The sequence below is a fragment of the Sorex fumeus genome, unplaced genomic scaffold (genome assembly GCF_029834395.1).
Source record: "Sorex fumeus unplaced genomic scaffold, SorFum_2.1 ptg000092l, whole genome shotgun sequence".
NCBI lineage: Eukaryota > Metazoa > Chordata > Mammalia > Eulipotyphla > Soricidae > Sorex > Sorex fumeus.
The window spans coordinates 1,865,716-1,890,230 of NW_026606149.1; the positions used below are offsets into that span (position 1 = coordinate 1,865,716).

The following is a 24,515-nucleotide window of genomic DNA, read 5'->3' on the forward strand; positions in this document are numbered from 1 at the left end:
AAAAATAATATTATGTTTTCATGCTATTTTTTAATCAAGCACTATTTACTAATTGTATACCAGTAACCTAGAGTGTGCAGACCTCAGAGCATGTAAATACCAGCTGCAGCACGATTTGCAGGCCAGATGACCAGAGGCTAGCAGGATTTTTCCACCCACACAAACAGAAGTGTGAGTTACCACAAAAATCCATATTGCCAATTCAGACTAAAGCAGAAACCCAAGAATGCATTTTGGGCCCTTCTGGGGTTCTTCTTCATTCAGTTCTGAATAGATTCAAACTTTGCAGGAACAAGAGGCTTATTCTGAAAGTGTTTTTCTACTCTCTAACCTGCAATCTGAGGGATGCCATATTTTGGCCTGTTACCTGGCTGGAAGGGACACACAATTTGCAGTTCCAAATGAGCTTTAATTAGTAGAATTCCAAGGTGCCATGGGCAGAATAAAAGCTGTAGGGTGGAAGCTGGAGCACCCAGGTCCCCTGGCAGTGTTGCTGGTTGTGCAGAACAGAGTTAAACAGGATTCATCAGCTAGCAGACCTTTCTTCTGTGTTAAGAGGTCTGGCTCCCTGGGACCTGCACTGTGTGCTGATGTCATAGTTTCCCAGAAATAAATAAGGCCCAGTCCTATAGTGGCTTTTACACGTGCTCCCTTTGTGGCCTTCCTTGTGTGGTGGGCATTCGCCCAGAGCTGACTGTGGACAATTTCCCCATGGAGGTTACGAGGGGCCTTAATCGGGGACCCTTCGTTTGATATCACTTCTGGAATCCTTTCATTTTTGGAGGCTTTTCTCTCTGACTCTCTCTTCTACATCTTATTTTGCAGTTCCCTTACGTGCTTTGCTTAGAGGTAGACAAACTGAATGAAACAGGCTTAGACAGAACGACAGATAGATGAGGAAGCCCTTTTCACCTTGTACAGTAAATGTACCTTCGACCCCCCTCCCCGGGGGGGGGGCTGGATGCTTCCCTTCACCCCCTTCCCCCACCCCACCACTGCCTACCCTCTGAGGTCAGTGGGTGTCTGGAATAGTCAGACTATTCACAAGACTAAGTGTGCTGAATTCATGCACCTTTGACTGGCTTGCCTTGTGGAGGTGGATTGAGAAATGTTAGCTATCTCTGTTACATGCAGTATCTATGCAAATTCTTCAGATATGAGCTTAATAGGATATGCTTAAAACTATATCATCAGTGACTCCCAGACATTAGAGAATGATTTGGAAAACTCATTCCCACATGAAAAGCCGGACTGTTCTTGAAGAATAATAGTGATAAATTTAGGTTATATATAGGCCCAGTGCATTTTGTGAATATGGATTATCAATAAATAAAAAAGTTTTGGGTTTCTAAGTCAGATGGCACAGTTACAGAAAATTTATTTAGAATGTCTAAGATCAGAGTCAGTTTCTTCTGGGCTGCTATAGGATGCATTTTTTTCACTGTTGGTAGCTTAAAATGATGGATTATTGAAAGTAAATAATAGCTTCCATGAAAGAGCCATACAACTATAGAGTTTTGGTTAGACAAGGCTGACTTTTATTGTTTTAGAGATGTAGTGTTAATGTTTTTTTGTGTGTCTGTTTATATAACATAAAATGCAAATCAAATCCAATGAGATTTCTCTCCCAGATGTTGGCAGGTTATATACCCCGATATAAAAAAGCTACCAACATGTAGAAACCTATTCTTTTCGAATGTCCTTTTTTAAAATTCAATTTTTGCCTTTGTTCATCCCACATTTACCTACTATCTGAGATCTTTGGAAATTATCTTTACCACCTAAATTACATTGTGATCATGTTCATTAGAAACAAGCGATTCATGAGATCACTTGTAAAAAGACAATTAGAGGCATGAAAAATATGTAACCTGACTACCCGTTTTTTAGACTTCCAAAAAAACATAATTATGTTAGAATAAGGATGTTGTGCTTTTCTGCCTATAAAGTAAGTAAAGTAAAGGCCCTCCCGTTGATCATCGATTTGCTCGAGCGGGCCCAGTAACATCTCCATTGGAGACTCTGTTATTACTGTGTCTGGCATATCGAATACTCTTGGTAGCTTGCTGGGCTCTCCGAGAGGGGCGGAGGAATCGAACTCGGGTCGACCATGTTGGCTGCATGCAAGGCAAACGCCCTACCCGCTGTGCTATCACTCCAGCTCCAACTTATATTTCTGCCTATAAGTTGAGACATTCTATGCCTCTCCTGGTAAAGCTAAAACATGAAGTTGAAAACACACGCATACTGATATAGTAGTGAAAGGTGAAAATTTAACTAATTTTTTCTAAAAAATTCAGTATTTTATTATCTCCTGAAACTTGCAATTGCTCAAATATTTAAGATGGATAATATACACATTTTAAAAAAGGAGTTACAAATCAAAGCCAGTGCCATAAAACAGGATGAAAAACTTGGAGAAGTAGAATTTCTAGAGCCTTAGACAAAGATTATATTACCGCTTGTCATGTCATAGATTAGACTTAACACAAGTATTAAAAAATAGGCATGAAATATCGAGAGATACTTTTCGGCTCGACAGATAATATGTATCAGGCACTTGTCACCGAACCCAGTGAACATGACTAATTTCCCTTAATAATGTGATATTTCAAAGACATTTATATGTAGTCGATAGGTAACCAAGCGAATTCAGAAAGTAGTTACTTAAAGTGGCTTTGAACTGCTGTAATTGTTGCAAGAATGCCAATTTATATTTAGTGCATTAGAAGAACTGATTAACATTTACAAATATAACTGCCTTAAAGTAGTGTCACCTAAATGTTTAGAATATTGATCTATGTTTGCATCACTGGGCTGGAGAGATAGCACAGCGGGTAGGGTGTTTGTCTTGCATACAGCCGACCTGACTGACCCAGGTTCGATTCTTCCACCCGTCTCGGAGAGCCAGGCAAGCTACTGAGAGGATCTCGCCTGCACGGCAAAGCCTGGCAAGCTACCCGTGATGCATTCAATATGCCAAACACAGTAACAACAAGTCTCACAATGGAAACGTTACTGGGCCCTCTCGAGCAAATCGATGAACAACGGGAGGACAATGACAGTGAGAGTTTGCATCACTATGTGGTGGTACTGGAGAACTAGTCATCAGACTTAAGCTAAAATATGAATGTAGAACATAGCATGAGAGTTATGTAACTTGTAATTTGGAGTAACAATAGCACAATATTTAAATTGTTCTAAAAGATTGAAAATGTGCCTCGCTTCCCCCCACTCCTCACCCCACCAAAAGTGCTTTTCTACTCTCCAACCTGCAAATCGAGGGATGCCTTATTTTGGTCTATTACATGGCTGAAGGGGACACGCAGTCTGTAGTTCAAAATGAGCTGGAGTTAGTAGAATTTCAAGATGCCATGGGCAGAATAAGAGCTGTGGGGTGGAAGCTATCCGGGGAGAGTAGTTTCCAAGCTAGAGTTCTGTGTTGTAGAGAAGAAGCATTCTATATTTAAATTGGAGGTTATAGGGCCTGAATCAATAGTAAAGCAGGCTGGGCATTTGCCTTGCATGTAGTCGACCCAGGTTCCATCCCCCGCATCCCATATGGTTCCCAGGCACACAGAGTGATCCGTGGGCACAGAAGCAGGAGTAAGCCTGGGACACTGCCAGGTGTGGCCACGAACCAAAACAAAACAAAATAATAGAATTGGAGCTTATCATGTTTGTCTGGCAGATAAAACAGGACACATAGAAATCATAAGACACTCCCACTTAAGGATCAGCTTTTAAACAACTGAAATTGGCAGTTTAATTTTTTTCTGTGTAAGCTTGGAGGATTTAAATAGTCTCTACATTGAACTCAAGGGAGAATATCCTGAATTTGTATGCAATTATTTCTGCTCAAAGACCCTACCTCTGTTAAACAACTGTGATGTCCATGTCAAACACTCGTTCCTCTGGCTCTGAGCCACTGAAAATTTAAATTCTGACATCTCCCTAAAAGTTAGAATCTGTTTAATAAAGTAAATTAGACCTTTTTTCAGCTTAGTCAATAGACATAATTGCCGTAGGTGATTATGTAAGATATTGTCCTTGATGGAAAAGATGAAAGTGCAAGAAATGATTAAGTAGAACTCTAGACTTCTTATATTTCATTAGTAAAGATGGCCGGTAATTACTAGGTTCAAAGTCCCCATTGATCAATATTAAATAGATTTCCATTTGATAATACTTCTGTGAACAGTTTCTAAGCCTAATATATTAGGCGTATACATCATTTTACATACTTACACACAACACATTTCTCCCCCCAGAGTACAGGTTATTGTCTAGTTGTACATGCACACTAATTAAATCAATTAATTATTAATATAAAAGGATGCAGTCACTGCAAGAATGATTATTGAGCCATTTCCCCAATGAGCAACATGCAATTTTGAAACATCTACAGGCTTAAGGACTGTCAATATGAAGTGCTATTGATTAGAAATGAACACCACCAAACACACCAGTCATTTCGGAGTTTCCATTAACACAGTCACCCTCACATTGAAGAGCTTCCTCCAATTCTCTGTTGCAGCCTAAAGTCACCAGTTGATCGTTGCAGTGTGAAAAATGGTGTTTTGCTCATTGAACATAGATCACTCTTATTCTTTCCTTTTCAGAGTGTGTTTTAACTTTGCTGGCAGAGTGGCAGTAGGGCCAGTAGCTGAAAGATTTATGGTGAGTTTGTGGCACTGGAATTAAGTTATTGGAGAGGGTGAAAGAGAAAACCAGGCGAGGTCATTGTCATATGCGTGTGGAAGTGACTGCCCAGTTATTGTAGGATAAGGAGTACGTTAAATTCTCAAAGTTTTACTTCCCTAATAGTACTCTGAAACTTAAAGATAATCTTCTAACTCATACTAAGAAATCCTACTCTTCTGACATTTTCTCTATGTGGTAATATTGTTTATAATTACCACAGCCCGTTGGGGGTAAGTCTGCATTAAGATGATTAAAGCAACAAAGGGCACAGACTCGAGAGAGAATATGCTCTAGACTGGTGTTCATTCATGTGGTGATTCATGATGCGTTTTACTGGGATTTGAAATTTTACAGGAGTCATCAAGACCGCCCTTCCCAACATGGATAGAGAGGCTAAAGACCAGTATTTGCTTGTTATTCAGGCAAAGGATATGGTTGGTCAGAATGGAGGACTCTCAGGAACAACGTCGGTCACCGTGACCCTGACTGATGTCAATGATAACCCACCTCGCTTTCCTCGAAGTAAGCCCGGGAACATGCGCTGACTTTCCTTGCCACTCTGTAAGAATGTCTCTAAAGGGGAGTTATTTATAAATAGCTTTCATGAAGTAATTCTATTATATTCTCTCCCAATTATCTGAAGCATGATTTTAATTCAGAAATATCAAATAACAAGGGTATTGACAGTGAATTGAGGCAATCTAATTTTTGCATGACTTCTGTCTTGAAGATGACTTTTTTGGTTCACATTTTGAACATCAGACAATGGATTATGTATTTATGTTTAATTCTTACTTTTTATACATCGTATGAGTTGTGAGGCTATTGCTGGTAGAAATACCCCACAGCAGTTCTTTGGTTCTGCATACTAAATGATGTTGCTATATTTTTACAGAGAGTGCAGAACTCTCTTGTCTTCCATTCCATGCTTTGGCATAAGAAATGCATACCCCTTTCACTTTCCTTGAGCAGTGAAACCATGTATTTCTTATGGAAACAGTCAGTGATTGAAAAAAATGTACTCCATGGACCAGAGAGAAGGTACAGGAGGTAAGACACTTGCCTTGCACATGGTTTGGATCTCTGGCTGTACATATGGTCCTTGAAGCACCTTCAGGGTCACTTTTGAGCAGAGTCAGAAATCATCTCTTAACATCACTGGATGTGGCCAACCCTTCATACACCCACGTAAAGCCAGTTCAGAGAACCATGAAATGACTAACTCTGAATCGTGGCTGAGAACAAAGTAGTTTTTCATTTATTTTTAAAATTTTATTTACTTAATTTTTGCTTTTCGGGTCACACACACAAGGCTCAGGTGCTACTCTTGGCACTCAGGAATTACTCCTGGCGGTGCTTGGGGACCATATGGGATGTCAGGAATGGAACCCAGATCGGTCGCATGCAAGGCAAATGCCCTACCCGCTGTACTATCCTTCCGGCCTCATAGTTTTTCATTTAACCAAGTAAAAGAAAGTAAAAGTTCCTCTAGGTAAAGATGCCCTGCTTATAAATATATTTAGTGTCATTTTAGTTTGTAGTGAATTGTTTCAGTGTACTCCAGACGGTAAGGAAAATGCAGAGACTACAATGTCTTTAAAATGTTGTTAATAGGAATGAGTTAACACCTTCCAAACAAATTTTACCAGCAATAATTTCAAACAAGGGTACTTTTTTCTGCAAGTGGGAATGTCTGTCTGCTTTCCTTTAAATAAAGGTAAAGGTAAAGGTAAAGGCCCTCCCGTTGATCGTCGATTTACTCGAGCGGGCCCAGTAACGTCTCCATTGGAGACTTTGTTGTTACTGTGTCTGGCATATCGAATACTCTCAGTAGCTTGCCGGGCTCTCCGAGAGGGGCGGAGGAATCGAACTCGGGTCGGCCATGTTGGCCGTTTGTAAGGCAAACGCCCTACCCGCTGTGCTATCACTCCAGCCCTTCCTTTAAATATTTCAGCTTTATGTTTTATTTTAATTTTACGCACTTTAAATATTATTTTATTCCTGTTTCCCAGACATTTCAGCATCTCATGGTAAATAGAGAAAATTTTTACCTAAGTTTAGCATTTAAGTAAAATACTCCCTCCCTCCGCACCTCTTCCTTCCTTCCTTCCTTCCTTCCTTCCTTCCTTCCTTCCTTCCTTCCTTCCTTCCTCCCTCCCTCCCTCCCTCCCCCCTCCCTTTCTTCCTTCCTCCCTTCCTTCTTCCCTTCCTTTCTTCCTTCCTCCCTCCCTCCATCTCTCCTTTCCTATGAAGAAAAATGTTTGTTGAAAAAAAAAGTTTAAAAAGCTATATTCTTCGTGTTTTGTGTGTGTCTCTCCTTTTAGTCAAATAATATTATTTTACTCAGGTACTATTGGGTCTGTGTATCTGTATACAACCCTACACATCAGCATGAGCCTAGTTAAATTTATGAGCACAAAGAAGACTAGCCTTGGTTTACTTTCATTTCCTTGCCCATTGTTTGTATACGTTTTAGAAACATAGTATGTTACTTGAGAAACATACTATGTTTTCGTAACATACTATGTTTCACTGACCTGCCTCTCTGAAAATTGTGTAACACCATGTAATCAGAAATAGGTTTCTGTTGGCCTCTGTGAAGTTTGGGCTATGCTATTTTGTTTGATATTTAATAATCAGTATATTATTTCCAGTGAGTATAAATCCATCATGTTCATAATTGTATTATAATGTCATATAGTACATTTATAGATACATGTACATTGCATTTATAATACATCATAAAATAGTTATAAATATATTTATAACAAATTTATAAATAAATCATATTTACAGTTACATTAAGTTTTCCTTTATTGGCTAACCCGCTCTTTCCACACACCACCAGAAAACATCAGAGCCTAGGAGGAAGTTGTCTCTTGTACCAATATCATTTTAGCCTCTTGTCACAAAGCAAAGATTAAGTCATCAAGTGTTTTCATTGGTTAAACAGCTACCGATTTCCTTGGTAAGCCTTTGTTCATTTTGTTCTTCTGAATTTCACAGGATCTTACCAGTATAATGTCCCAGAATCATTGCCAGTGGCCTCAGTTGTGGCCAGAATCAAGGCCGCCGATGCCGATATAGGAGCTAATGCTGAAATGGAATATCAAATAGTGGATGGAGATGGATTGGGGGTGTTCAAGATTTCTGTGGACAAAGATACACAGGAAGGAATCATTTCTATCCAGAAGGTAATGTTTGATTTCTATTCTCCAGTGAGAGTAACATCATGGAGATGATTAAAGAGCCAACTCTGATTTGATGGAAGATTATGTTAGACAAATAGATTAGCCATATGGAACCTGGATGATTTTAATTTTATTTAGAAAAGCTAGGAGCAGAGAGACAGTCTCAGAGCTAAGGGGCTTTCCCTGCATTAGACGACTCTGCTGCAAAACCCTGGGACTGCAAGGGGTTCCCTGAGCACTGCTACCAGGGGTCACTCCTGAATGTGAAGCTAGGAATAGACCCTGAGCACTGCTGGGTGTGAAAACCCACCCCAACTCCCCCCTACCCAGGGAAAAAAAAACTATGTATTTGGTTCTAGGTATCAGAATCTTAGGAAGTCATCTGTGACCCTTGTGATCACACTATTGATTTATCTTCTGAGTAAACACATAGCCTTTATCTAAATTACTGCTAATAAATATTGTAACAGAAGATGAATGTGCATTTAAGTAGCCAGTTTGAATTTAGCTTTGATTTTAAAGGACCAACCATCTCACCATTGAGATGCATATGCTTCTACAATGAAACCCTAAAAACAGCCCAAAGTCTTTGGTAAGCAGAGTAGACAAGCACTCTCCAAGCCAGAGAATAATATGAAACAAGGTCTGAGACAGATCCCAAGAGGTTGAAAATTGGCTTTATTATCAATGATTATTTTCAAAATGTATGCTACTGGAAGTATTTGAAGAAGTTCTGCAGAGCAAGGCTATTTGAGAAGCCTAACACTCTCCTGTCAATTTAAGTACACAAAGTTCGAAAATAATTCTAATCTGAATACAGTCACGGTCCTCCCATTGTTCATCTATTTGCTCGAGCGGGCCCAGTAACGTCTCCATCGTGAGACTTGTTGTTACTGTGTTTTGGCATATTGAATACGTCACGGGTAGCTTGCCAGGCTCTGCCGTGGGGGCGAGATACTCTTGGTAGCTTGCCGGGCTCTCCGAGAGGGGCGGAGGAATCGAACTCGGGTCAGCCACATTGGCTGCATGCAAGGCAAACGCCCTACCGCTGTGCTATTGCTCCAGCCCCTCTAATCCAGCTGGAGCAATAGCATATTGGGTAGGGTGTTCGTCTTGCACACGGCTGACCCGGGTTCGATTCCCAGCATCCCGTATGGACCCCTAAGCACCGCCAGGGGTGATTCCTGAATGCAGAACCAGGAGTAACCCCCCTGCATCACCGAGTGTGACCCAAAAAGCAAAAAAAAAAATTACTTCTAATCTGAATAATTTTGTAAGTTTACAGCCCATGCTTAAGTTAGCTTTCAGCACTAATTAGATAATAGGGGACATGAGGTCTACTTTGTAGAGACAAAATAGTTTGCCAAGTGTAGTTTTAAAAATAAGCAAACATCATTCCAGCACAGCCTTAGTATCTCAAGTACCTGAAATATTGAAAACTTAAAATATATATGAAAACACTCAGCTCCTGTGTGCTGGGATATATCCAGGTGGAGAGCTCTGTAATTAACACTGCTCGATTATTAACAGACATCAATAAAGAAAGTTGTGTTTTTGTTGTTCTAGGAAAACATATGTTTGATTCCAGGCCAATGGGCAAAACATTTCTGCAATTATTTCCAGTGGACAGCTGCTGTTTTAGCTCTGCTGGTGACAATCTGTATAAAGTTTTAATAACGAGAAAAGGCTAACTGTTGGTGAAACCTATTTTTATCTAAAGTAAAAGAAATGCGGTCAGGAACAGTGCTGTCCATGAGGTTGGAAGTAATCCTCTAAAAGCAATCTGCTATATTCAAGAATTTCAAATTGTCTATTGGAGTTAATTTGACTGAACATGTACATGTTTCTGTTATAATATTGATAATATAAATCTCTTGAAAAATGCCTTTAAATGAGAAATACTTATTTTGGTACAAAATACAAAGGTAGAATATTTCCCCTGAATTCATCACTCTTTCTGGACTTTATGAAGGATTAATTGTAAAAAAGGAAAATAGAATAAAATGCATTTAATGTCACTTCATGAAAATCACTGAAAAAATGGAAAGGAAAAATAATAACTTAGAAATTATGTTACTGTGGTTGCTGGTGAGGACCCCGGGTGGGGAAGAGAGAGGCAGAAGCTGCAAGAAGGGGATCTGCCGACCCTGGGAACTGCTATTGAGACCATGCCCAGGCCTTTTCAGTTGAGAGGGAGGAGGGAGAGTGGGAGAGAGAGGAAAAGAGAGGGAGGAAGAGAGGGAGAGAGAGGAGGAGGAGAGAGAGAGAGGATGAGACAGAGAGAGAAAGGGAGAGAGAGGAAGACAGAGGGAGAGATAGGAGGAAAGATAGAGGAAGAGACAAAGAGGGAGAGAGAGATAGAGAGAGGAGAGAGGGAGAGAGAGAGGAGGAGACAGAGAAAGTGGGCAGAGAGCAGGGGAGAGGGAGAAAGAGAGGGAGAAAGAGAGGAGAGACAGAGAGAGAGCGAGATGGGGAAGAGAAGGAGAGAGAGGAGGGAGACAAAGAGACAGATGGAGAGAGAAGGGAAAGAAGGGGAGAGAGATGGAGAGAGGGAGATGGAGAAAGCGAGATGCAGAGAGAAAGAGAGAGAGAGAGACAGAGAGAGAGAGTTCTTCTACAGAGTAGAGGGAGCCAGTACACATCTCGGTGGGCGGGGGTGGTGTAGGCGTGCTCAGGCACCACTTGCACTTGGCATGGCCAGCCCGTGGGCGCGGCCACACGTGCATGCTTCCTTTGTTCAAGTTGACTCCTACAGAGTTGCTCCCAAGCTGTCCCATGGACCTTCCTGTATAGGTGAGAGTCCGCTGCTCTGGTGATTGCAGGGCGGGTAGGGAGTAACAGAAGAGTCCTTCTTGGGCATTCCTTCCCTGGCCTTTATTCCTGCTGGAGCATCTCTTGGAGGGGGTTCCACCTTCTCCCCCGGGTGCAGGTCTCGTTAGACCTTACTTCCTGTGTCCCCAAGGTGGGTCCTGACAGCCTTAGGGCTAGTTGGTTTTATTACTTCTCAAGAACTCATTGCCTCCTGGGACCCTTCCCTACCCATCTGCCTGCCTGCCACATTACAATCAGAGACAGTGAGTAATTGCTGCTAGACTTTGTTTTAGTCATTTAAGCCTTTAATATATTTTTTTAATTGTATCACCAAGAGATACACGGTTATAAGGTTGTTCATGATTGGGTTTTAGTCCTACCATGTTCCAGCACCCTGCCGTTCACCATGTATGTTTCCCACCACCAATGTCCGCATTTTCCCTCCCACCTCCCCTCCAAAAATAAAGTTACTGGCTTTATTTGATGTTCTCAACAACCTCATCAAGGTATTAGTAAAGTGAAAATCTAGTAATGTTTTTGAGTTGTAGATAAATATGGTGAGATATTATATTGTCTTAACATGAAGTTTTCTACATTATTGGAATAAGGTGGTGATGCTGAACAATGATTTTATTTAGCATTTAAATTTGGGGGGATAGTGAGGTATCCAATGCAGGGTCTCCCATAATCAGGGCAAGTGTTCTTTCAAGTGAACTTCACTCCCAGACCCAGAATACTAATTTAGTCTAAGAAATTAAAATTTATATTATTATTATTATTACCTTATATAAAAATTTAATAAATATCATAGCACAATGGGTAGGGCGTTTACCTTGCATGCGGCCGACCCAAATGTGATTCCTCTGTCCCTTTCGGAGAGCCTGGCAAGCTACTGAGAGTATCTTGTCCGCACAGCAAAGCCTGACAAGCTACCTGTGGCGTATTCGATAAGCCAAACACAGTAACAACAAGTCTCACAATGGAGACGTTACTGGACTTGCTCGAGCAAATCAGTGAACAACCGGAGGACAATGCTACAGTGCATCTATATATATATATATATATATATATATATATATATACATCCTATATGTATATATAATATTTAAGGTGGTCCCTCAAATTTCCTCTAGCTCTGCTAGTGTATAAATATTATGTGATGTTTAAGTTTATTTTCATGTGGGTATATTTCCTGTATTAAGGTGGAATCACTAAGCTCAGACCACAAAATGATCTACAGCAGCGTTCCTCAATCTGTCTGACTTGTTTTCTTTTTCTTGATCTACTTCATTCAAATCTCATAACCTATGTAGGCCTGTGATATCGTCAGAGCACACAGGGTCTTATGACCCTGGGTTAAGAGATACTGGTCTACAGTCACAGACTATATGAGTCTACTCGCTATAGTTCTGTGCATTCTCTATCTTTATTAAGTCACTTTGATAGCATGCATGCACATTAAGACATCAACCTTGTTATGTGAAAAATGTACTTAAGCAAACCCATGATTTAGATAATAGAAATAAGTGGAAGTCAGGATCTCACCCTTTTCTTCTTGCTAAAAAATATTTAATGCTAGCAAATGTGGCATCCCGTTTTCCTCCTTCCTTCCTTCTTGAGACAGTTCTGAGTAAATAAGAGATGCTGGTGTAGTTACCTCGAATATATCAGCCTAATTTTTATTCCCAAGGTTTCTTCCACCCCCAAACTCAGTTTTTTTCAAAGGTATAATTTTGCATTGTCTGCTAATATATTCTAACACCTACCCAAGCCAACTCAGAGTTCTTACTGATTTTGAAATTTGCATAAATAACTGACTCCACTAAGAGTTGATTAAAAATAGTAGAAATGATATATTTACTTTTTTTTTTTCCATTTTAGCTTAGTGATTTCTGAGGTTTTTTTTATGTAAAAGTTCCTTTTGGTATGGCAGTTCTAGTTCTTGCATGAAAAAGTGCCAATCAATTGAAGTTTTTCTCATTTTTTAGCAACTGTTTCACAAATTTGCTAAAAGATAATTCATGTTTTACAGGTAGCAACTCTTCCTGTTTGTATATAAGGTCTTCATGAACTTAGAAAACTATAAGTAGGGCTCACCATTCAAGTTCTTCTAAGATCTATTGGCCATATGTTGAATTACTTTGACTAGTACTTAAGAGATACAGAGGCCACTATTTCTCAGTTCTACTCAGAAATCTAGACTAGACACTAAATATTTTCAATTCCTAGAAGCAACTTCAGTTAACTTCAGGGTCTTCAAACGCACCCGCCTTATGTGAGATTTTCTTGTATTGTGTTTTTCGATCCATGCCAATTTTCTCATTTGTCTGAAAATGTTTCCTCCTATCCTTTCCTCTTTAAACCTGTTGAAGGTAAACTGGGGAAGTAAAAATTTTTGCGCATTTTGTTTTTCTTGTGTAATGAAGTGTGTGTGCACATTATGGATTCTGCCCTCCAATATTAAGAGCCAGTGCAAATGAAAATTTAGTGACGAGGGCCTAGAGCATTAGTACTGCAGGTAGGGCAATTGCCTTGCATGCGGTCAACCCGGGTTCGATTCCCAGCATCCCATATGGTCCCCTGGGCACAGCCAGGAGTAATTCCTGAGTGCAGAGCCAGAAATAACCCCTGTGCATCATCAAGTGTGACCCAAAAAGGAGAAAAAAAATGTAGTGACAATGTTTCCAGCATGCAGATGGTGGGAACAGGATGCAGAATGCTGGAATCCAGATATGGAGTGCAGCCCGGAATGTCAATCCCGATGGGGGTCCTATCTGCTCTCTTTCTGTTTCCCCTCCTGGAAGAATATGCCCTTAAGAAAGCCTATTACATTTATGTTTTTCCCAATACACTACCGTCCTCGGTTATGTAATAGTATAACAAGATAGTTCAATATTGTTTAGGTGCTTGATCAAGGAATGTTGTTCTTTTCTTTTTAATGATTGTTGGTTCTAAGGACTAAATCCTGTTGAAGGAGCACAGTGGAAGGAGCTGGAGTAATAGCACAGTGCATAGGTCGTTTGCCATGCACGCGGCCAACTTGGCTTCAATTGCCAGCATCCTATATTGTCCCTTGAGCTACTGCCAGTAGTGATTCCTGAGTGCAGAGCCAGGAATGACCCCTGAGCATAGCCGGGTGTGACCCAAAAAGCAAAAAATATATATATAAAAAAAAGGAGCACAGTGGTGGGCTCTTGGTCCCCGAGGCTGTTGGTCCCTTGATTCCCTGCTTTATCTCTCTTACTTCCATCTCGTCTATTTTCTTAATCCTCGCTGTGACTCTGCTTCAGACTTCTTCACCCGGCGCTGGCCCCGGGCAGATGACACCTAAACAGGGATTTGAATCCTGGGAACCAGAATCCAGAATGCTGGAATCCAGATACACAAATCCAACAGCTTTTTTCAAAGGTGTAACTGTGGTCATTAAGAATTAGGTAACTATCTGAGGCTTTATAGTAACATCCAAATAAGTTTAGGCCCACACGTGGTGGTCAGCTGATCACCTCAAAGGTTTGTGTAAGGGTAGAGGAAGAACTTGAGTACTGGACAGATAATGCTAGCCTCCAGCCAGAAAAGGGGAGGGTGACTTAGCCACAGGGGAGATTCCCAGAACAAAGAGTTCATTTTAGGAGGCAAGTTCAGAGAAGGATAAGGGATGTTGTTGGCTGGAGTGCATTGTGGAAGGGACTGGGAGTACCAGAGAGGCAGTGTGCATGAAAGCACTCTTTAGCAAGGTCAGTGTGAAATAGTTGGAACATATGGTTATTCAGATTTGCAGTAAAAATTCTTGCATACAAATATTTAATATTAATAAGTCACTTAGGTTTTAGCTTACGTAGTCTGTGAAGTGGGAAACTGCCATTTTTTTTTATTTAGATCTGTATCATCAGATGAGCCTTTGATCCTTGAAATTCATGTCAAATATTTCTCTTCTTTCCAAATTTTTATTCCAATGGGTAGCCTAAAAGGTAAAGGTAAAAGGTAAAGGCCCTCCCGTTGATCGTCGATTTGCTCGAGCGGGCCCAGTAACGTCTCCATTGGAGACTTTGTTGTTACTGTGTCTGGCATATCGAATACTCTCGGTAGCTTGCCGGGCTCTCCGAGAGGGGCGGAGGAATCGAACTCGGGTCGGCCATGTTGGCCGCTTGTAAGGCGAACGCCCTACCCGCTGTGCTATCGCTCCAGCCCAATGGGTAGCCTTATGCATATAAAATAGAACAGTCTTCTGGGTTAGTTTAATAGATCTTTTTATTTTTACTATCTTTATTTAAATTTTTTGAAAAAAATTATTTTTTGGTTCTGGCCAAACCTGGCAGTGCTCAGGACTGACTCCTAACTCTGTCCTCAGGGTGCTCTCCTGATGGGACTGGAAATTAATTAAGTATATGGTGCTGCCTATGTCCTGTCTCTCCAGCCAAAGCTTTATTTTTTAATTACTTGAGAGCCATACCTGGAGGTGCTGAGAGCTTACACCTGACACTCTGCTCAGGGATCACTCCTGGAAGGCTTGGTAAACCATATGGTATGCCAGGGATGCAACTATGGTTAGTCGTATGTAAGGCAAATGCCGGACCCTCTATACTATGGCTAATGTCTATTTTTATTGTATTTAAAGCCTTGTAATCATTTCTGTTATCTCTTCTCTCCTTGTCCCATAATTACTTTTGATATGCATAATAACTTTTGGATATATATATATATATTTAATTTTTCTTCTCCAGAATTTTCTAAGGTTAGTGCACATTGCTTAACTCCAAAATTATTTAAATAGTTCCCAAGTGTGTCTAGCTTCTCAATTCTTAAATCCATCATTTCCTGAGATTGCTGTTTAAAACTCAACACCATTCTATCATTCCAATTAGATTAAAAAGAAATATATTGAGGGAGTATGATGAAGCGATATGACAAATTGAAAAGAAATGGTAAAAGAATTGCTAATAAAGATATATTCTTAGCTATTCAAAAGGAATCCATTGAAGGGGACTGAGCCATAATCCAATGGGTAGGGTGTTTGCCTTGCATGCAGTCAACCCCGGGTCAAACCCAGTCTGATCCCTGGCAGCCCATACATTCCCTTGAGCCCCGAAAGTAGTGCAGCGTGGCCCCCAAAACAAACAAATTGAGAGTTCACTGAAGAATAGTTAGCATTAACTATAGCTTTTAATGCTCAGAGCCACAGAAATTAGTTAAATGCAATAAATTCACTATTTAATTCATGAGAAAAAGGTTAGCACTATAGCCTTCAACGAGTGGCTTCAATTCAAGAGCAATTCTTTTGGTCCAAATCCTTAAATCCCTCCATTTTAAAGGCATTTAATCTGCTGGCCTCCCAATGCAGTCTTTGCCCTCAAATTCAAGTGCTTTTTAATCATGCAGCAAATGGTATCATGGGTCTCTATTTCTGAAGTGTTTTTGCTCACAGTTTCACATCTAAATTTTCTTCAGAGTGGTAGTCTCAGAATGAAGGTCTGTTCTTAAGATTTGCTTGTTGTCATAGCTCTCGGCTGCTTGTGGCCACAGAGGATGGCATTTTTATTTTCAGTTATGCTTGTCAAAATTTCAGTAAGACTGAGGTGCAGGGACTAGCGAGATGGTACAGAAGTGGGGGCACATGGCCCACGTACATGTTGTTGACCCTGGTTCCATCCCTACATATGAGTGCCATCAGGAGCAGCCCTTGAGCACTGCTTGGGGGTGCCCCAAACTCAAAAGAAACAAAAGTTGAGGTTCATAGTCCACCTAAGAAAAAATACATTCTCAAAATGAGTCATATATGTGTTTGTATGTATATGTATATGCATACACACATATTTGCACATATACACACATATACATATATGTATGCATACACATGTGCATATGTATATAAATATATGTGTGTGTATATTTGTGTCCCATAAATTCTTTTGCATGGGGAAGGAAAAATAATTTTTCCTCTACCCTTCTAGGTTCTTGGCTGAAACCCCTCTGAATAATAAAAACAAACACAAAAAACATACTAACAAGAGAAAAACAAACTGAAGTTTGATAGCATGTATGCCTCGTGTATACATGAGAGATTTCTGGAGAACTAAGTAACTCTGTAATTGCCAAGTCACCACCTTAAATACCGTCTCCAGGTAAAGACAACAATGTTGGGGGGCGGGGCTGTGCTTATGGGGTGTGGCCAGGGCAAACTTGGTCCAAGTATAGAGATATTCTGCAGAATTTTGTTCTTGTCCCCACTAAAAATGAATTACCTGGGAGTCGTCACTCACTCACCTTTTGCTGTTTCAGAGAGAGAGACATTCTTTTAAGGGGAAATGCTGTTTATGAGAGCCCGGCAAGCTACCGAGAGTATCCGATATGCCAGACACAGTAACAACAAAGTCTCCAATGGAGACGTTACTGGGCCCGCTCGAGCAAATCGACGATCAACGGGAGGGCCTTTACCTTACCTTTAGGGCTGTTTATATACATTTGTTGCTTTTATACATTTGTCTTTTATGAATAGGGTAACTGAATAGGGTAACTTCTATCAGGTTTTCTGAGCTTCTCCTATGGCTGCTAATTTTTAAATGTAGTCAGTTCAAAATAATCCTGATGTCTCAGGAGAGTCCTTCCCAGAGGGGTCATTTTGGTTGGTGGGTTTCTTTTTTAACTGAGGTCACTGGATGCCCGAAGACAACAGGAACTCTTATCAGTTATAAATCCCTTAGCAACTTTTTGAAGAGTAAGGATTGGAGATATTTCCCAGTGTTAGGGAATTTTATTTTTAACCATAAATAAGTCTTCTGTCTGAGAAACCTAGCTCTCTGACAGCACAAAGACTTGATTGGTGAGTGCGCCCCCTGTTCTTTGTCAGATGAGTCATTTTTTCTGGCTTTATGAGTCTTCTCTTTCTCATGAATTCCCTGAATCTGTTGCATTTTGAATATCTCAAAACATATATTTCTTCATTTTGTCTTATTGCCTTAGAATTCACATGTTTTTGGATTATCCACTCTCGCATATCTAGGTTGTTTTTCTCTTCTGCTAATCTGTCAGATAGCAATTTGATTGGTCCAATCATCTCCAGGAAAACCAAGATGGGTCAAGACATAGTGTTTTCTTCCTTGGCATGCCAAAAAGACGTATTTCCCTGGGGAATCATCTGTGGAATCCAGAACAGATTCTGGATTCCAGCCACAAGGATTTGACCAAAAAACTTTGTATGTATCTACTTAATTAGTTGAGTTTCACTAAAGTGATCAATCAGTTGAATGCTGCTATGGGAAGTTCGCCAGAAATGGACCATTTATCAATAAGCTTCCTAGTTTCTTCCAACTCTAAAAAAGCTTTTAGCATGGAACTGCTCTAGTATGGACAACATGAATTTTGTGTGTGTCTGTGTGTGTGGGGGGGGGGGGGTGCGGATAGCAGGGTGGTGACAAGTATTGAACACAGACCTCACACTTAGGATACTTGCATTGTTCCCCTGAGGCCCATCCTTTAACTGAACAGTCGAGATTGATTTCCAAGTTAAACCATCTATTCTATGGGAATTTGTCTATTTCTCTGCTTGTAAAGCATGCTTAATCATCATTTTAACTTATTTCCTCTCTTCTACAGTATAATAAAATGTACATCCCTTGTTTTTTCATACACAGGGCTTTGTCATGATTATAATTAGATTTATTATATTCACAGAAAATCATCTTATTCTGAAACATTTACATATGTTTTACTTGGCATCAAGTGACTTAAGAACAGGGAGAGAACAAAAGAAAAAAATATTTTTAGGGGCTGGAGCGATAGCACAGCAGGTAGGGCATTTGCCTTGCATGCGTCCAACCTGGGTTCAATTCCCAGCATCCTACATGGTCACCTGAGCACCATCAGGAGTAATTCCTGAGTGCAGAGACAGGCGTAACCCCTGTGTATTGCAGGGTGTAACCCAAAAGAAAAAAATATTATATATATATATATATATATATATATATATATATATATATCTCAGGGTAAGAATGTAGTCACCAGAGACTCATGTCTCACACAAACACTGTGATCTCAGTTCAACTTCTGGCACACATGGCCTCCCAAGCTCCAGAGGGCACTGTGAACAGTGTAGTCCTAATGGCCTTTCAGCACTACTAGAGATCACTGGTGACTTCAAGCAATGCTGGGCCCAAGGAGCATCTTATTACCTGGCTGGAACGTTAAACCATATGGCCTGGTTGACCGGGTCTTGCAAGGATTGGTCTCCTGGTCCCCTGTGTACTGCTAAAGAGCCCCCCCCCCCAAGCAGTAATCAAACAAAGATGGATTACAAAAAGAAATATAGTCTTGCAGAAGTTTCCAGTTCTAAGATTATTGCTTCAATGGTTTATGAGGGAAATGTTTATCAATATGGTTAAATAGGCAGGATCTACAAGGATAAAGATTTACATTGGCTAACATAGAGGTTTTGTTTTAATTTAATTATCCTTTAAGAATCATACTTGCATCATTTAATATTTAAAAAGACAAAATGATGATGTTTTAATGTGCTTAAATAACTTAAAGCACATTACAAGTCATTTCTGTGGCCATTTCTAAATGATTTGATGAAAATCTTTACTTCTTGCTAGAGAGGGTTTCGAAATTCTCAAAGTACAAACATTAAATATTATTTCATATGAGTGAGAGTAATGTCCTTTTTATCTACAATTCCCACTTTTTATATTTCCGTATCATAACTTACAATTTAAGACCTTTTCTCTTTCATTTTTCCTTTGAGACGTTGCAACATTTCCTCTAATATACATCAGTTTTCAATATAAAACCTCAGTTGGGATTAAATACAAAATTCTGTTTCTATAAAATGCATTACTATAGAATTGCAACACAATGAAAAGTGGGCATTTTCAAGATGCATTTCCTATGAAGGATAAGTACAAAGCCAGTGTTTGGCATATGGTTTGTTTGGAGTCTCCTATCGTCACACTAAGGATATATTTGAGTTTATTCAGGTTAATTCTTCTATGCTATCATCATAAATCTCCTCATATCCGGACCCTAGGAAGGGATGAAATACATAAACCCCATCAAGAACAAAGCATTATTGTAGCAGGATTGATAATGGTGCCATTATGGATGGGGGAAGAAGAGTTAGAATATGAAGTGCTCACTCAGCCTTCTGCTCAGTGACAACAGCCTTCTCTGAACTCTGCGGTTTACTCTCTTGTCACTGAAATCTCTGCTTTGTCTTCTACTTGTAATAATGAGGAGTTAATTCCCAGCATTAAGTGTGTATTTTGGGAGGTTATCAAATGCTGCTGATGTGTGGGGGAGGAAAAGCAAACCAATAGCAGTTCCAATTTATTTGTCTTCTTTCCATTACATTTTTCTGTCGAGGATTTTATTCAATTAATCCTGCTGCCATGGGTACACATTGCTCGAAGTGGAGCCAAGATGTTTCTCTCGTTTGACTGTGAAAAGTTGTGCACTTGGGTTATTTTCGTTTTAAAGGCCAGATGTGATAAGATTAATGTGGGAACTAATTGGGTGAGCTTCTGAATTGCAGATCACATTTTTCACGTTATTCAGTTCATTGTTACTGTTTAAGTGTTCGGAGATGCTAACATCACTTAAATCATGGCCAGGCGTGCGCGTCTCCATGTTGCTACCTGCTTGTTAAGGAGTAAACTTACTTGTGTTTGAATATTCAAGATTAGAGATGAAGTTAGGGTCTTACAGAAAAAAATAAGAAATGCGCATTCTTTGAAGAAAGTCCTTCGGAACATAAATGTCAACACCTGATAAACTTGATCAAAGAGACTAAGAAGTCACTCACTTGAGAGTGTTTTCTCTTTTCTTTGATTTTGACAGTTAACAGAGGAGTAATGTTTTCAGACGATGAGTATGTCAAAGGCAATTTCTAGTGAGTCTATGATGAAAAAAGATTTTGTTTGGTTTTGCTTAGTACTAGTCATAGACAATGTACAATTGTTCCTTCCATCTTTTTTTCCCATGGTATGCAGTTTCCTAAAGTTAGTGTCCCTGGGTAGAAACATCTAAGAAATATTTATGAGACTATTCTGTGACTATAAAAAGAACCTAAAAGATAAATTGAGGACTAAGAGACTAAGACAAGATTTGAGAACTAAACTTAGGTTTCTAGTATGATTCAGTAAATGGACTTTGATGCTTTTCCTTGAGAATGAGAGTGAAATGATGATTCATATGGTTGGCAATGTGTTAAAAGTTGAGCTTCCCATAATATCTAGGTAACTATGTCTAGGACAGCATGAATAAAGGTTTGTAGCTCAAAGGAGAGGAGTCTAGAGTACAAATTTGGCACCAGGAGTTATAAAAATATACGCAGAGTGGTTGGAAGGGCTAATTGAGAACCTTCGTGAAGCACAAATAGAAAATGGCGGAAAGGTGATTCAGACATCACTTGTTAAAATATTTAAATCAGCAGTACAGAGAATGAGTCTGAGAAGTAAAATCGTTTTATTCTCTCACTACTAATGCATTTTTAAAGAGTTTAAAAAATAATATAGAAGCCAGAGCAATGGTGCGCATGTTAGGGGCTTACTGTGTGGTGGAGGAAAAGCAAACCAATAGCAGTTCCAATTTATTTGTCTTTTTTCCATTACGTTTTCCTGTCGAGGATTTTATTCAATTAATCCTGCCGCCGTGGGTACACATTGCTCAAAGTGGAGCCAAGATATTTCTCTTGTTTGACTGTTAAAAGTCCTGCACTTGGGTTATTTTCATTTTAAAGGCCAGATAGGAGATGAGAAGCTGACCTAGTTCTGACCCCTGGACACAGCTTTAGTTTCCCAAGCACTGCAGGAAGTGATTTCTGAGTACAGAACTAGGAGTAAGCCCTGGGCACAGCACAATCTTCAACAGCATTCTCATCATCATTAATAATTACTTGATGCACAAAACAATGGAAATTCTTATTCGGAGAGAATACTTATTTTATCAAAAGAGAAGGAAATGGTAGAGCTTGGAATCTATATGAGTCAGAAAAGGTAGGATAGAACTTGTAACCAGTCAAGAGATGATTATTAGTCAAGAGACAACAGCTCCAAGAAATCGCCACACGTGACTCTACTCTCTCACCCACTTACTTAGTTATTTCAATTTATTTTGGTTGGTAATTTTCTCTGGATTTGGTATCCAAATTGTAGTCACCACCTCTAATTAATTCTCTTCCTTTCCTTAGTTGTATCAGCTCACTAATGCTGTGTAATAAAACATCCCAAGGTCTGGTGCTTTCTGACAACAGTATTACTGTCAGCCCTTAGTAATAAAGGATTTTGTAGACAAACAATTTGGCCTTGGATCAGCAGGGTGATCTTTGGATGGTCTTCCATGAGTGAATGCGCATGTCAGTGCTCACTTCCTTATGGCTACGTGGTTCTGCTTCAGTGAATGCAGTTGTTTGTGTGAAGACAAAGAAATCTTCACATATGTCCCTCATCATATTAGGAACTTGTGTTTGTTCTAAGAATGACAAGAATGAGCACTGTGTCTCTCAAAGCCGATATCCAAAATTGTTTTTTTTTTTTTTTGGTAGCAAGTCAGGCCACAGGAGATTTGTGGAGGATGGGAGTAAAGATATCAGAGAGGTAGAATGAAAGTACTGTAGACAGTGGGAAGAAAGAAAAAAAGATTTGAGTCCCAGATCTGCCCTAGAGAAAGTAAATACTTTCAGGTCTTACTTCCATGAAATAGTATAAACAAGATGAATCCTGGGTCAGTCACTCGCTCCATCATCCTCTAAACTAATTGCATGGATCAACACCATTTGATGAAGTTTCCTGAACAAGCAGAAACAAAGTCATCTTTGGGCCATAGTCTGCTTCCTTGCAAGTGTCTAACATCCTTTCCAGTAAATCACTGCTTACATTCTGCACGTAATGGAAACTACAGGCCTCAAACCACAAGAAGTCTGCATCAGAGTCATAGTTTTTACACCTGGGGCAGGAAGCTGGTCCTGGCAAGACTTGTTTGTATTTCTTTCTTCTAAAATCAAAACAGTTCACATCAGTTCACAATTAAGAGACTGGGGGATGGGGATGCAGCCTAGTGACTCCCACCTCCAAAGATCCCAGAGTCCCCATCCCTGAAACCTGGGACTATTTTCATTTACATGACAACTGCAACTTTATAGGTGCAGTTAAGCTGAGGATCTTGAGATGCACAGATGATCCTGGATAGTCTCATTGTCTTCAATGAAATCACAACCTGGAGGGCATTGTAGAAAGGAAGCAGAATGAGTCAGAGTCAAAAGAAGAAACAAGGTGGGTGTAGGGGGTGCCCTTTCAGAATGATGAAGGGCTTGATGGCTATAGGGCAAGTGGCCTCTTGGATGCTGGACCAATTCTACCCTGAGGTTCCCAGGAGGCAGAGAGCCCTGCCAACTCCTGACTCAGGATGCTGACCTCCAAACCTATAAGAAAATTGATGGCTCCTCTCCTCCCCTCCTCTCTCCCCTCCCCTCTCCTCTCCTCCCCTCCCCTCTCTTCCCCTCTCCTCCCATGCCCTCTCCTCCTCTCTCCTCTCCTCTCCTCTCCTCCCCTCCTCTCCCCCCTCCCCTCTCCTTATCTCTCCTTCCCTCCCTCTCCCTCCTTTCTTTTTACTTTGCTCTTTTTTCTTTCTTTCCTTTCTTTTTTCTTTCCTTTCCTTTCTTTTCTTTCTTTTTTCTCTTCTTTTTTTCTGCCACTAAGTTTGCTCTCTTCTCCATGATAGGAAATTCATACTCAAGTCAAAGTGGAATATTTCTGTGAGTGGAAATGCCTAGAAAGTGAGAGAACTTTCAGGAAGTCAGGATGTGTGAGACACTGGGTGTTCACATGTGCTCCAGGTTAGTAACAGGTTAGCAGTGGGCTCGGGAGGGAATCTCCACCACTGCCTTTTCATTTTTACCGAATATCACCTCTCATGCCAACTTCCCTAGTCCCATCATTCTGGGATTCACCAATAGTTTCTTTCTGTTTTATTTGATTCATACACCCAATTCATTCTGGTTCTTCTTTTTGCTGTAGTCAGTGGTTCAGAGATCCTGGAATCACTCTACCTGTTGGCAGACAAGGACACATCAGGCTGTGAAACAACTAAGAAAGCTTGAGTGGTTGAGTGGTTGAGAATAGGGATCATGCGTTTACTTGAACATTTTATGAATCAGGGCAGAAGTGGGGTGCATACATATTTTTTGTTTTGTTTTTAGGTCCCACACCCAGCAGTACTCAGGGCTTACTCCTGACTCTGTGCTCAAGAATCACTCCTAGCAAGGCTCGGGAGACCATATGGTATGCCAGGAATTGAACCCAGGTTAGCCACAAGCAAGACAGCACCCTACTTGTGTTCTCTCACTGTGGCCCAAAAATGGGGGATTTGTAAAAGGCTCAAGCAGGGAAGTGGTCTGAGTTTAGACCACTGGTCTTGGAAATGTTTTGATTAATTCTTACATCCATCTGTTGTTTTGTGACTATTTGACAATGGTCTTCAGAAAGAAACGTGCAGGATTGAGACATTTTTCCTGATCATGAAAGACATCTGAAAATCATTTCTGGTCCCCAGTAAAGAAAAACAGGGAAATTGCTGAGTCAGCACCCACCCAGCCATCTCTTTGTGGCAAGAAGAGGGTTAGCTTGACTCAGAGAAGTTCCCCGTTTGTGCCTTTGAGCTTAAAATCCAGCCTTTCCTGGGCATGGTTTTCAGACTCACCAGAATGCTCTGTCAAACGCTTATTACAGTTTTGAGAGTAGAGGATGAAGATCTGTAAATAAGCATATTTTGTAAAACTTTTATAACAATTGTTCAAGATACGGTCTGTATATTGTTAACAGA

General features: G+C 40.2%; 1 protein-coding gene across 1 annotated transcript in view; it reads left to right on the forward strand.

The window, feature by feature from the left end:
* Positions 1–24,515, forward strand: part of CDH7 (cadherin 7) — a 143,785-nt gene that overhangs the window by 69,107 nt on the left and 50,163 nt on the right. The window contains exons 5-6 of the mRNA XM_056131489.1: positions 5,059–5,226; positions 7,711–7,898. Coding sequence (XP_055987464.1) covers positions 5,059–5,226; positions 7,711–7,898 — 356 coding nt within the window. The remainder of the gene's footprint in view (positions 1–5,058; positions 5,227–7,710; positions 7,899–24,515) is intronic.